General features: G+C 37.1%; 1 protein-coding gene across 4 annotated transcripts in view; it reads right to left on the reverse strand.

Moving 5' to 3' along the window:
* LOC136032790 (transient receptor potential cation channel trpm-like) overlaps positions 1–12,116 on the reverse strand; it is a 113,798-nt gene that overhangs the window by 85,612 nt on the left and 16,070 nt on the right. For all 4 annotated transcript variants that reach the window (XM_065713160.1, XM_065713161.1, XM_065713163.1 and 1 more), the window contains exon 2: positions 751–836. In XM_065713160.1, the coding sequence (XP_065569232.1) occupies positions 751–836 (86 nt within the window). The remainder of the gene's footprint in view (positions 1–750; positions 837–12,116) is intronic.

Raw genomic sequence — 12,116 nt, forward strand, 5'->3', positions numbered from 1 at the left:
AAATTTGCATATTTTTTTTGGGGGGGGGGGCTAAATGGCTTTCTCATAATTTTGATCGAATGATTTTGAGAAAAAAAGAGCGGGGGCGAAGCCTAGTTGCCCTCCGATTTTTTGGTTAATTAAAAAGGCGACTAGAACTTTTAATTTTTTACGAATTTTTTTATTGGTAAAAGATTTACGTAACTTATAAATTAGCTTACGTAAAGAACTTTTGTATTCTCATGTTTTTATTACATATATGAGGGGATTCGCCCCATCGTCAGTACCTCGCTCTTTACACTAAAGCTTAAATTTTATCCCAATTCATTAAGAATGACCCCTGAATCACAAAAGCCGTAGAATAAATAGTTGAAATTACTAAAAATACTTTAGCGTAAAGAGCTAGGTATCATAAGGAGGTGAGCCCCTAATATGGGTAATAATTTCTGTTTGTTTTAAGTTTTATTGCTGTTCCTTACTTCCAGCTGAAAAAGCTTTTTCACATTTATTTTTTAATTTTTTTTTTTAAAATAATGCTAGTAAATCCTGCTCTCCCTTCATGGAAGTTTTCTTCTCCCATGACAAATTCTCGATGGAAAGTTCCCCCAGCATATCCCCCTCTTCTCAACCCCTCCCCCCAACCAAAAAAATCCTCCTGAAAACGCCTGTATACTTCCCAATAACCATTACTATATGTAAGCACAGGCTTATGTTAAGTAGGCCTATGTTAAAATTCCAGCAGGCCTATGTTAAAATTACCAATAAACTCACCTTTCCTGATCAGTTGTATTACAAATAAAGACTTGACACTCTCGCTTTGAAAAAATTAAATCCAAATGTTTACCATTGGAAGTGTCCTAAAAAAAAATATTACCATATTGAGAAATATAACAATGAGCAACAATAATAAAAAAAAATAATAAGAGAAAAAATATTAATGCAAAGCTCCTAAAGAGAGCGTAATATTTCATTATAATTATCACAGAAGTTGTCATGGGTAGAACGTTACCCCCACACCGGTCAGGAAAAAGTGCATTATATTAGTCAAAATACGGCCCATGCTATGGAATAGATGCTACCTCAAGTCTTGTCTGCCCCTCTAATAGAATTCTTACTCTTGTCTAGGGTAAACATTCATTAAAGATACAAATTAGTGCCAAAATAACCATACTTTTTGGCTATCAAACACAAACAAGACCTCCGTTGCCTGTGCAACGGGGAGTGTTGCAGCAACTGTGCCCTGTTCCTTAGGGCACAGTTGCGGAGCAACACGTGCAACTGTGCCCTACGGGACACAGTTGCGGGGCAACAGTCTCCATTATGTCCTTCAGAGGACATTTTTCTAATGCGGCTTCGATTGTTATCTTGAAGCATCTTTGATATGGTTTTATTTCGAGCTCCTACTAAACTGAGTTTGGTAAAATGTTTAGCTGGTCCAGAAATAAACGAGATTGACTTTTCCGGAATTATTTCCGGGAAATCTGTAAGAGCTACGGAATTTCATGCTTCAGTTCTCGAAAACATCAATAAAAGTTCAATATGAGTTCATAATTATTTTATCTCTAAAACGTTTACTTCCGAAACTAGGGCCGTCTTAAATTGACGCCAATTCGAAGTATTATGTTTCGAGACGCACATTTCAGGAATTATTTCCGGGAAATCTGTAAGAGCTACGGAATTTCATGCTTCAGTTCTCGAAAACATCAATAAAAGTTCAATATGAGTTCATAATTATTTTATCTCTAAAACGTTTACTTCCGAAACTAGGGCCGTCTTAAATTGACGCCAATTCGAAGTATTATGTTTCGAGACGCACATTTCAGGAATTATTTCCGGGATATCTGAAAGAGATACGGAAATAACGTCTTATAGTTTTCTGCTTAACTTTTGATGGTCTAAACTAGGAAAATATAAAACAAACCAAATTCACCAAAAAATTTAAATTGCCCCGAGGGCATGATAAAACTTCCAAATAGAAAAACACAAAGAAGGAGTTTTATTTCGTACAAACTATTGTAAGTTCCAGTTTTTAGGAGATCGAGACCTGTCGAACCGCGTTGGAAAAAAAATTCTAGCTGGTCCAGAACAGAAGCTACCTCTAGAACGTCGAAACTTCGGAAATTGTTTCTTAGAGAACGAAGCAACTTGGTATATAGAACACTTCACTTCTTCTTGCATACTTTTCATAGCACTACTCGATAAAAATATAAGAAACATCAAAATCGAAAATTTGAGAAAATTCCAAAAAAATCGGAACGAGATGGACTTTTCCGGAATTATTTCCGGGAAATCTGTAAGAGCTACGGAATTTTGTGCTCCGGTTCTCGAAGAGACAAATGAAAGTTCTACATGAGTTCAGCATAACTGTATTTCTAACAAGTTTATCTCCGAAGCTAGGGTCGTCTTAACTTGACGCCAAACATCGAACGCACAGTTTCTAAGAAAAAAACGGTTTTATTTTTTTTATGGAAAACTGTTAGAAATTTTAGGAACTTCTCTGGAACTTTTTTACTCTGTTTCACGTTTCCCTTCCCTCTGAAAAATCTCAAATTTTTAACTCTTACCACTTCGGAGCTACAGGTCGCTGATCACGGTAAAAAAAAACAAAAAAACAAAAAAAAAACAAAAAAAACTACGAAAGCAGTAGTGTTGCTCCGCAACACAACTAGATTCTTTGCTACTTGAAAGCCAGCTCAACTTTTTCCGTGTCGAGGGGTTTTGATTGGCCACCGCCCTCCCAGCATTAACTCAAATATGTCTTGATTACCCAAAGAGAGAAGGTTCTTGCCCTCAGGATGGACGGATGAACGAACTGCAAGTAAGGAGTGACACGGCTCAATTGTAACCAAAACTTTAAAAAGCAGAATTTTGATTTCAATAGATACATTAAAAGAATCTGCTTATTATTCTGATTCCAAATATATAAAGTTTAGTGTTACCCATCAAAGCTATGAGCCTGAGATAATTTGTCTGATTTTCAAAAAAGGGGAAAACACCCCTAAAAGTCAAGGAACCTTAACGAAAATCCCCCGATCAGATTCTGCGTATCAGAGACCCCAACTGTACAAGTTCCAAGCTCTTATATACAAAAATATTGAATTTTGCATTTTTTTTTTTGCTCTTTTTATTCCTGGGATGATTGTATCCAAGTAGTGATCTTAGAAGATCGGGAAAAGACACTTGGTATGAAATCGAAAGTTCTAGTGCCCTTTTTGAGCGACCAGAAATATTAGAGGGTAGTTATCCCCCCTCACACAGTCCTTTTCCCATATTTGGTTACGGTTGTGTGGGAGGATCTTTCCATGGATGAAGTTTTCACAGGGGAAGAGGATTTGAAAGAAGGGGGGGTAGATTTCCCAGCATTATTTAAAAAACAATCAGAAATTAAGTAAAAAAACATGTTCATTCAACTGAAAGTAAGGAACAACATTAAAACTTAAATGAACATGAATTATTACGTATATAAGGGGGCTCGTCCCTTCGTCAATACATCGCTCTTTATGCTAAAATATTTTTAGTAATTTCAAAAGAGCTATTTATTCTAATTAAACGGCCTTTTTTTTATTCATGGTCATTATTAAAGAACTGGAACAAAATTCGAACTTTAGCGTAAAGAGCGAGGTATTGACAATGGGGTGAATTCCCACATATTCTGTATATGAGGAAGTTAGCCCCCTCGTTAACACCATGCTCTTTACGCTAAAGTTTGAATTTTGTTAAATAATGGCCGATATAAGCAATATTTTGCTTGTGTTATTTTCCGGCCAATCTTAGCATTTATTTTTACCTTAAGCATCTTCATAACTTTTATGTGATAATAAACCAAAGATATTGTATAACTTCGGCTTGTGATCGTTATTAAATGAAAAAAAAGTTTTTTTTTTTAACTGGAAGCAAGGAATAACATCAAAACTGAAAACGAACATGAATTAATACGTATATCTTTGAAAGATTGTTTTCTTTCATTCATTTGTCATTTGAGAATTGCTCAACTTGTGACTTTCATTTTCGTAGAAACAGTTTCAACCTTTTTGGCTGTTTTTTACTACGTCTTACAAAATTAGTCCCGCAAATATTGCTGATTTGTTAGGGGAGAAAACCTTTCTATTGAGAAATTTTCTCGTGGGGGAAGGGAATTTTCCATGGAGGGGGAGCTGAATTTCCCGACATTATTTAAAAAACTATCAGCAATTAAATAAAAAACTAGTTTTTTCAACTGAAAGTAAAACGAACAGAATTTCAACTTAAAAGGAACAGAAAATATTACGTATGACTTCAAGTTTATTTATATCATATAATCAATTCATGCAGCTCTTTCAACAACCCTACAAAAGGCTCCATGGCTTGCGAAAGAAGGGAAAAACGTTACAATCATATCTATCAAGATTCATAATACAAGATAAGGGAAATAAACACGGAGAGGAAAAAATAACAAAAAAGAAAGACAGAAAAAATGCAAATATTTATATAGAAATTATTTTTTTAATTATTTACATTCATTTGAACTTCCAAATATATAATATTATTATTACTTATAAAAAAAACGCAAGAAGAATAAGAAAAAAAATTAACCCAAAGGACTTTTCATTAATCTTTTGAAGACCCCGATGAAGTGGCAATCTCTGTTATTCTTCGGCAGGGAGCTCTAAACTCTTCTACATGCATATGTAAGGTTAAAATTTGACCTCATAGTTGGAGTACTAACAACAAATAAAACTTTAAAGTTACGAGTTCCATGAAGATTAACGCAAACTCACGGTTATAGCAATTTCGAGAAACAGGAGGTAAGTTGACTATGAAGATATTTCTGAATAACAAGAGCTAAGAGCTCATATGACACTTATGAAAAGGTCGGAAGAGCCAAGAGGTTCTTCCCACCAAGTTTCATTACGATCTCTCCACTCTAAGCGTTTGCCAAGATTTCCAGTTTCACCCTTCAACTCCCCCCAATGTCACCGGATTCGGTCGGGATCTAACGTACGAGCTCTGAAACACGAGGTCCTTCTAATTATCAAATTTCATTAAGATCTGATAACCCGTTCGTAAGTTAAAGATACCTCAGTGTTCCAAAATTTTCCGAATTAACCGTCTTTCTACTCCCCCCCCCCAGAAGGTCAAATATGGGGAAGTGATTATTTCTAATTTAATTTAGTCGGGTCCCTGATACGCCTGCCAACTTTCAGCGATCGCTATATTGATCATGTATCTAGTTTCGGATTTTCTTCATGTAAAAATTGGGGTGGTCCGATATTCGAACCTGAGACCTCTCGCACCCTAAACGAGAATCATACCCCTAGACGAAAAATCATACTTAAGAAGAACAAACATTCGTTTTTTCCGCAGTAAAATCCTTCTCAACTATCTTGTTGATAGTTCGACAAGCTCGAATAAGATTCGAGGGCTTCATATATGCGTCTCACCATTGTAGACATGGGCCTGGGTTTATCAGCCGGTTTCACCCTGTTCTTCACAGATATGACTCGACGCCTAAAAGACCAAGTCGCTTCAAAGCGGTAGGCTGAAACTCCACCATATGTAGCATTACCAGGATAAAATGGGGACCAAAACATGTCACTTCTTTGCATCGGCAAATATGAAGAAAGCTTCTCAATCTTTCTGTGAGTTGTAGATGACCATAAACTTAGGCGATCCCTTTTGACGCCGTTAATACCAAGATCTGAATCCTCTGTGAAAACATTGGGACTTCTGCTCACGTTTGTACTGCTTTCAGCAGATTCGTTATAATCTAAGCTTCTTTTTCGATTTAATTGTAAAGCTTTGGTCGAATTGAGGAAGAGACTATTCCTAATTTAATCTAGTATGGTCCCTGATACGCCTGCCAACTTTCATAGTCCTAGCTTATCTGGAAGTGAGCAAACTAGCAAATCCCCAAACTCCCCCAATCCCCCCAAAACTTCGGCCTTGCTATGTCAATAACGTATCTAGGACATGGGCTTATTCTTCCCACCAAGTTTCATCCCGATCTCTACACTCTAAGCGTTTTCTATTATTTTCGGTTTCCCCCTCCAACTCCCCCAATGTCACCGGATCCAGTCGGGATTTGAAATAAGTGCTCTCAGACACGAGGTCCTACTAAACATTAAATTTCATTAAGATTAAATTTCACTAAATTTCTAATTTTTCCAAATTAACCCCCCCCCAACTCCCCCAAAGAGAGCCAATCCGGTCGGGTTGTGTCAATCACGTATCTAGGACTCGTGCTTATTCTTCCCACCAAATATTATCACCATCTCACCACTCTAAGCGTTTTCCAAGATTTCAGATTTTCCTCCTCCCAACTCCCCCCAATATCACCGAATCTAGTCAGGTTTTAAAATAAAAGCTCTGAGACACGAGGTCCTTCTAAATATCAAATTTCATTAGGATTCAATCATCCGTTCGTAAGTTAAAAATGCCTCATTTCTTCTAATTTCCGAATAACCGAATTAGGTCTCAACTCCTTCAAAGACAGCGGATCCGGTCAAGTTATGTCAATCACGTACCTAAGACTTGTGTTTATTCTTCCAACCAAGTTTCATTCCGGTCTCTCTACTATAAGCGTTTCCAAAGATTTCCGGTCCCCCCCCCCAAAATGACACTCGATCCGGTAGGAGTCTAAAATAAGAGGTCTGAGTTACAAGGTCCTTTGAAATATCAAATTTAATTAAGGTCTCATTACTCGTTCTTAATCTAAAAATACCTCATTTTTTCTAATTTTTCCGTATTACCCCTCCCCATCTCCCCTAAAGAGAGTAGATCCGCTCTGGTTATGTCAATCACGTATCTAGGACTTGTACTTTTTTTCCCATCAAGTTTCATCCCGATCTCTCCATCCTAAGCGTTTTCCAAGATTTCAGGCTTTCCCTCCAACTCCCCTAATGTCACCGGATCCGGTCAGGATTTAAAATATGAGCTCTGAGACACTATATCCTTTGAAATATCAAATTTCATTTTGATCTGATCACCCGTTCGTAAGTTAAAAATGTGTCATTTTTTCTAATTTTTCCGAATTAGCCATCCCCTCCTAGATGGTTGAATCGGGGAAACGACTACTTCTAGTTTAATCTGGTCTGATCCCTGATATGCCTGCAAAATTTCATCGTCTTAACTTATCTGGAAGTGCCCAAACTAGCAAAACCGGGATCGACAGACCAACAGAAATTGCGATCGCTATATGTCACTTGGTAAATACCAAGTGCCATAAAACTAGCACAAGATAGGAAATACTGTGGACGGAACCTAAGGAGAGACTTTGTTGACGTACTATTCGTATCCGAAACTAACTGACGGGCCTTTTCATGAAAAAGATAAAATGGTTTTAATGGGAAAGGAAAAGTACTCATCCAAACAATAGAACAGTAATTTATGTACGGCGGTATGAGAAAATTGCAGAGAAGCTTTAAAATACATCCAAGAAGACCTTAGTTTACATAAGTTTCTTGACACTTTTAATCGGCGAAGGTTAACATGGTTCTTACAAGAAAGATTCTCATCAACAAGGACTCCTAGAAACCTTAAAACCTAATAATACCTTTAGAACTTGGAATAATATTCAAACCAGGAAGTTGCCAGCGAATTCTGAAAAAAAAATTAAGACTTGAAAACATTTAGAGCGAGACAATTTGCTTCAAACCACTTATAAGCCCTGTCCATCAGTATTTGAACTTTTGTTACCAAATTATTTTGATATCGCTCGGCACAAACAAGCCTACAATAATCAGCAAATGCGAATAAATCAGCGTTTTGTTCAATATATGTATTGAATTATGATACTGCAACTCCTCTGAGTGACAAATACTGTAACAAATAGACCTTGGAGCATGTCTTATAGCCCAATATAAGTCATTGGCTCATATAATGTAAAGCAAAGTACCAAGGATAGACCCTTGTTGAACTCCAAAGTCTACTTTTGCCTTGATAGCAGACCATGGATTAAAAAAGCAAACCGACCATACAGATAAGATTGCAACCATACTAATGCCCCTCCCCGAACACCGAAATGCGAAAATTTTGCAAGAAGAATACCATGGGACAAACTGTCAAAAGCTTTTCTCACATCCAAAAAAATTGCCGCTGACGTTTTCTTCATGTCTAACGCATTATTCATAAAATTGACAAGGCCAATACCATCCTATTCAGCAGAATACTTTGACAGAAAAAACTTCTTCACTGCAAAGAAATCTACCAAACGAGAATGGAAAGGTTTTTCAAAAATCTTTGAAAATGTAGAAAGAAGGAAATAGGCCTGTAATTTGAAGGACTACTCGTGCTACCACCTTTGTTCATGACGATTATATGTGCGGACTTCAGTACCTGAGGAAAAACTCCACGTTCAAACGACCTATTAATTAATTTTTTTTAGCGGAGTCGCTATCACTGAGATAATAGACTTGACTACTCGAGTAGGTGCTAAATCAGGTCCTGAAGAAGATGATCCCTTTAAATTAGAAACTATCCAAGAAACCTCTGTTTCAGTTACTTGTTCAAGCACAACCTAAATATCTAGTAAAATCACTATTAGATCTTAATTCAGATGCAGAATTAGCTGTCAAATTACCAATTGAAGCAAAATACGATGTAAATTCCCGCTTTATTTCTTTTTCTTTATGAATATCCTTTCCGTCTAGCTTGAGCTTCGTTAGTAATGATGGAGACAAACGACCAGGCTTAACAGTAGAATTTATAATCATCCATGTTTTTTTCATATCTCTCCCGCACTCATAAAATTTTCTACTATAATAATTTGTTTTAGCTCTAAGTGTTACTGACTTAAATATTTTTCGATACTCTTTGAAACGATGATGTCGCTCAGGTGTAGGATGATTCTTGTAAACTTCCGACGGATAAGATTTTCGCTTAGCACACTTACTAATCCAGGAGTCATCCGCGGACACAATAGGGCTGACTACATAGAATCATTTTTCTTCTGATCACGCCGACATACCTCAACGAAAGTGTCCTTGACCACTCCATAAAATTTTTCAGACACTTCGTTCATAGGCATATTAAAATCCTCCACAAATTCCTATGATATTTCTGATAGTTTCGACCTAAGGTTCGAGAGCTGCTCTTCCTTTGTGAGAAAATACTGCCTTTGAACAAATGATTTAGAAGGACGGGTATTCAACACATTAAATTTAGAGCATACAGGAAAATGGTCTGATATATCCGAAATAATTACAGCACTATTTTGAGAAGAAAGAGAAGAAAATAGGTTATCAATTAAAGTGGCGGATGACTCAGTGATACGTGTTTGGATAAAATAGAAGACAATAAACCAAAAGAAGTCATAGCAGTTAAAAATCAATCGCAATTGATGAATTTTTATCCAATAAGTTAATATTAAAATCCTCCATAGAAATAATATAAAAATTAAGACTATGAACTTTTCCCATACAACCATAAGCATATCAGGGAAAGAACTAAAGGGTCCATTAGGCGGGGTAATAAACCTCTGCACATAGAATGGTTTTCTGAGTAATTAGTCCGAAAATGTACAGCCATTAGCAATTTAAAAAGCAAAACCTCCTTTAGACACTTTCGACCTATTTTACCATTCAATGGTATAATTAGGAATGTCAACCAATGAATTGTTAATATCATTTAAAAATGTTCCCCACATCCCAATAACTTTAGGGGATGAATGCGACTCACAAAGAAGGAATTTAGATTCATCAATAGACGAACAAAGGCCTTAAATATTCAGCTATGTAATTGAGAGCTCACCAACCCACGCTTGGTCTTGAAGCAATCTACTTCTATGTTTGGTCTCATTTTTTATCAACAACCCTAAATAATTGTCTAGCCGCATAATACCACTTCCCTCATTCAATACATTTTCTAAATCTAACGGTTCTTTTTCCAAAAGCTCAAGACGACCCAGGACAGAATAACCACCACAATGATTAGATACATTTAATGTATTATTACAAGCCAGTTCAATCAAGTGCTCGCCTTTGTCTGAATACGCCATGATAGCTTGGATATAATCGTGGATTCGGTGATGCCCAGTATTAGGGATAGGTGATGCCAACAAATTTTCAAGCAAAACATAAGAAAGAAGACACGAACAAAAAAAAAGCATCAGTGCATAAAAATTGACAAGAACATATATAAATGAAACCAATCAAAAAAGAAAAACGTTGGAAAAAAGGCATTTCTTTTTACTAAAAAAAAATAACACAACACATGAAAAAAAAACAAAAAAAAGCACACACACACGCAAAAAAGAGTGATAAATTGAAAGATCATACACAGTCCGCAATAGACTTGACTCTTCTTGCAGAAGGATCTCCAGACATCTTAACGAGGATCTAGTCGCGATCTGACCACATATTTTTAACACCATATTTGTCCCTTGCTAGATACATGAGGTCACGACGACGTTTTGTATGAGCTTCAAACGTAGATACCAATTTTAACCAGTTTGGACTTTGTCTTGTATATTTTTGTATTACTTTGACTTGTAATTTTGACAAAAACCGGTGGAACTTTTTCCAAACTATTTTGTGATTGCGATGTTTTGTTCATTCTGAGCCGGCAAGTAAGTGTTATGTCATTCTCCGATACATTGACACCCATATTTTGGGTGAACACAGTAAGCAGGGTAGTTTTGAGGCTCACTGCTGGTTTCTGCTTTATTCCTAGAACAAAAGAGTGTCAAACAGAGCATTCTGATCGTATCCATCCAGCTTTAGTTCAAGTCTTTCAATTTGCTCTTCCAGGTTTTCAATTTCAGTCCTAAGTCTTTTAATTGACTGTTGGACACTCTGAAATTTCTGATTATATTCTAGCATTATAACATCATAAATTTCACTTGTTATTGTTTGACTAGCCTGTCTGAGAACGCTTCCGTTGCCTTTTAATTTCTCAGCTATCTTATGGCTAACGTTGCCCTTAAGCCTTTGCTTAGTTTCCGCAAGGTCTTGTTCTGTTGTTGTTTTTTATGGCACTTGGTATCTACCAAGTGACATACAGCGATCGCAAATTCTGTCGGTCGGTTGGTCTGTCTGTCCCGGTTTTGCTAGTTTAGGCACTTCCAAGTAAGTTAGGACGATGAAATTTGGCAGGCGTATCAGAAACCAGACCAGATTAAATTAGAAATTGTCGCTTCCCCAGTTTGATCATCTTTTAAATCGGAAGAATTAGAAAAAATGAGGTATTTTTTACTAACGGGTGATCGGATCTTAATGAAATTTGATGTGTGGAAGGATATCATGCCTCAGAGCTGTTAGTTTAAATCCCAACCAGATCTGGTGATACTGGGGGAAGTTTGGGGGGGGGAGCCTAAAATCTTGGAAAACGCTTAGAGTGGAGAGATCGGGATGAAACTTGACAGGAAAAATAAGCAAAAGTCCTAGATACGTGATTGATATAACCGGGACGGATCCGCTGTCTTTGGGGGAGTTGGAGGCGAAGGGTCGATTCTGAAAAATTGGAAAAAATGAGGCATTTTTAACTTACGAAGGAGTGATTGGATCTTAATGAAATTTGATGTTTGGAAGGGTATTGTGTCTCAGATATCTTATTTCGAATCCCGACCGGATCCGGTGACATTGGGGGGAGTTGGGGGGGGGGGGGCTAAAATCTTGGAAAACGCTTAGAGTGGAAGGATCGGGATGAAACTTGGTGGGAAAAATAAGCAAAAGTCCTAGATACGTGATTGACATAACCGGAATGGATCCGCTCTCTTTGGGAGAGTTGAGGGGGGGGAGGGTTAATTCTGAAAAATTAGAAAAAATGAGATATTTTAACTTACGAAGGAGTGATCGGATCTTCATGAAATTTCATATTTAGAAGGAACTCGTAACTCAGATTTCTTACTTTAAATCCTGACCGGATCCAGGTTCATTGGGGGGGGGGCGGAAATCTTGGGAAACGCTTGGAGTGGGGAGATCAGGATGAAAATTGGTGGGAAGAATAAGCACAAGTCGAAGATACATGACTGACATAACCGGACCGGATCCGCTCTCTCTTGTGGAGTCGGGGGAGTAATTCGGAAAATTAGAAAAATGGGTTATTTGTAACTTACGAACGGGTGGTCAGTTCTTAATGAAATTTGATATTTAGAAGGGTCTTGTGCTTTAGAACTCTTATTCTAAATCCCGACCAGATTTGGTGACATTGGGGGGAGTTGG

Source organism: Artemia franciscana, chromosome 11 (assembly GCF_032884065.1).
Source record: "Artemia franciscana chromosome 11, ASM3288406v1, whole genome shotgun sequence".
In the NCBI taxonomy this organism is placed as follows: Eukaryota; Metazoa; Arthropoda; class Branchiopoda; order Anostraca; family Artemiidae; genus Artemia; species Artemia franciscana.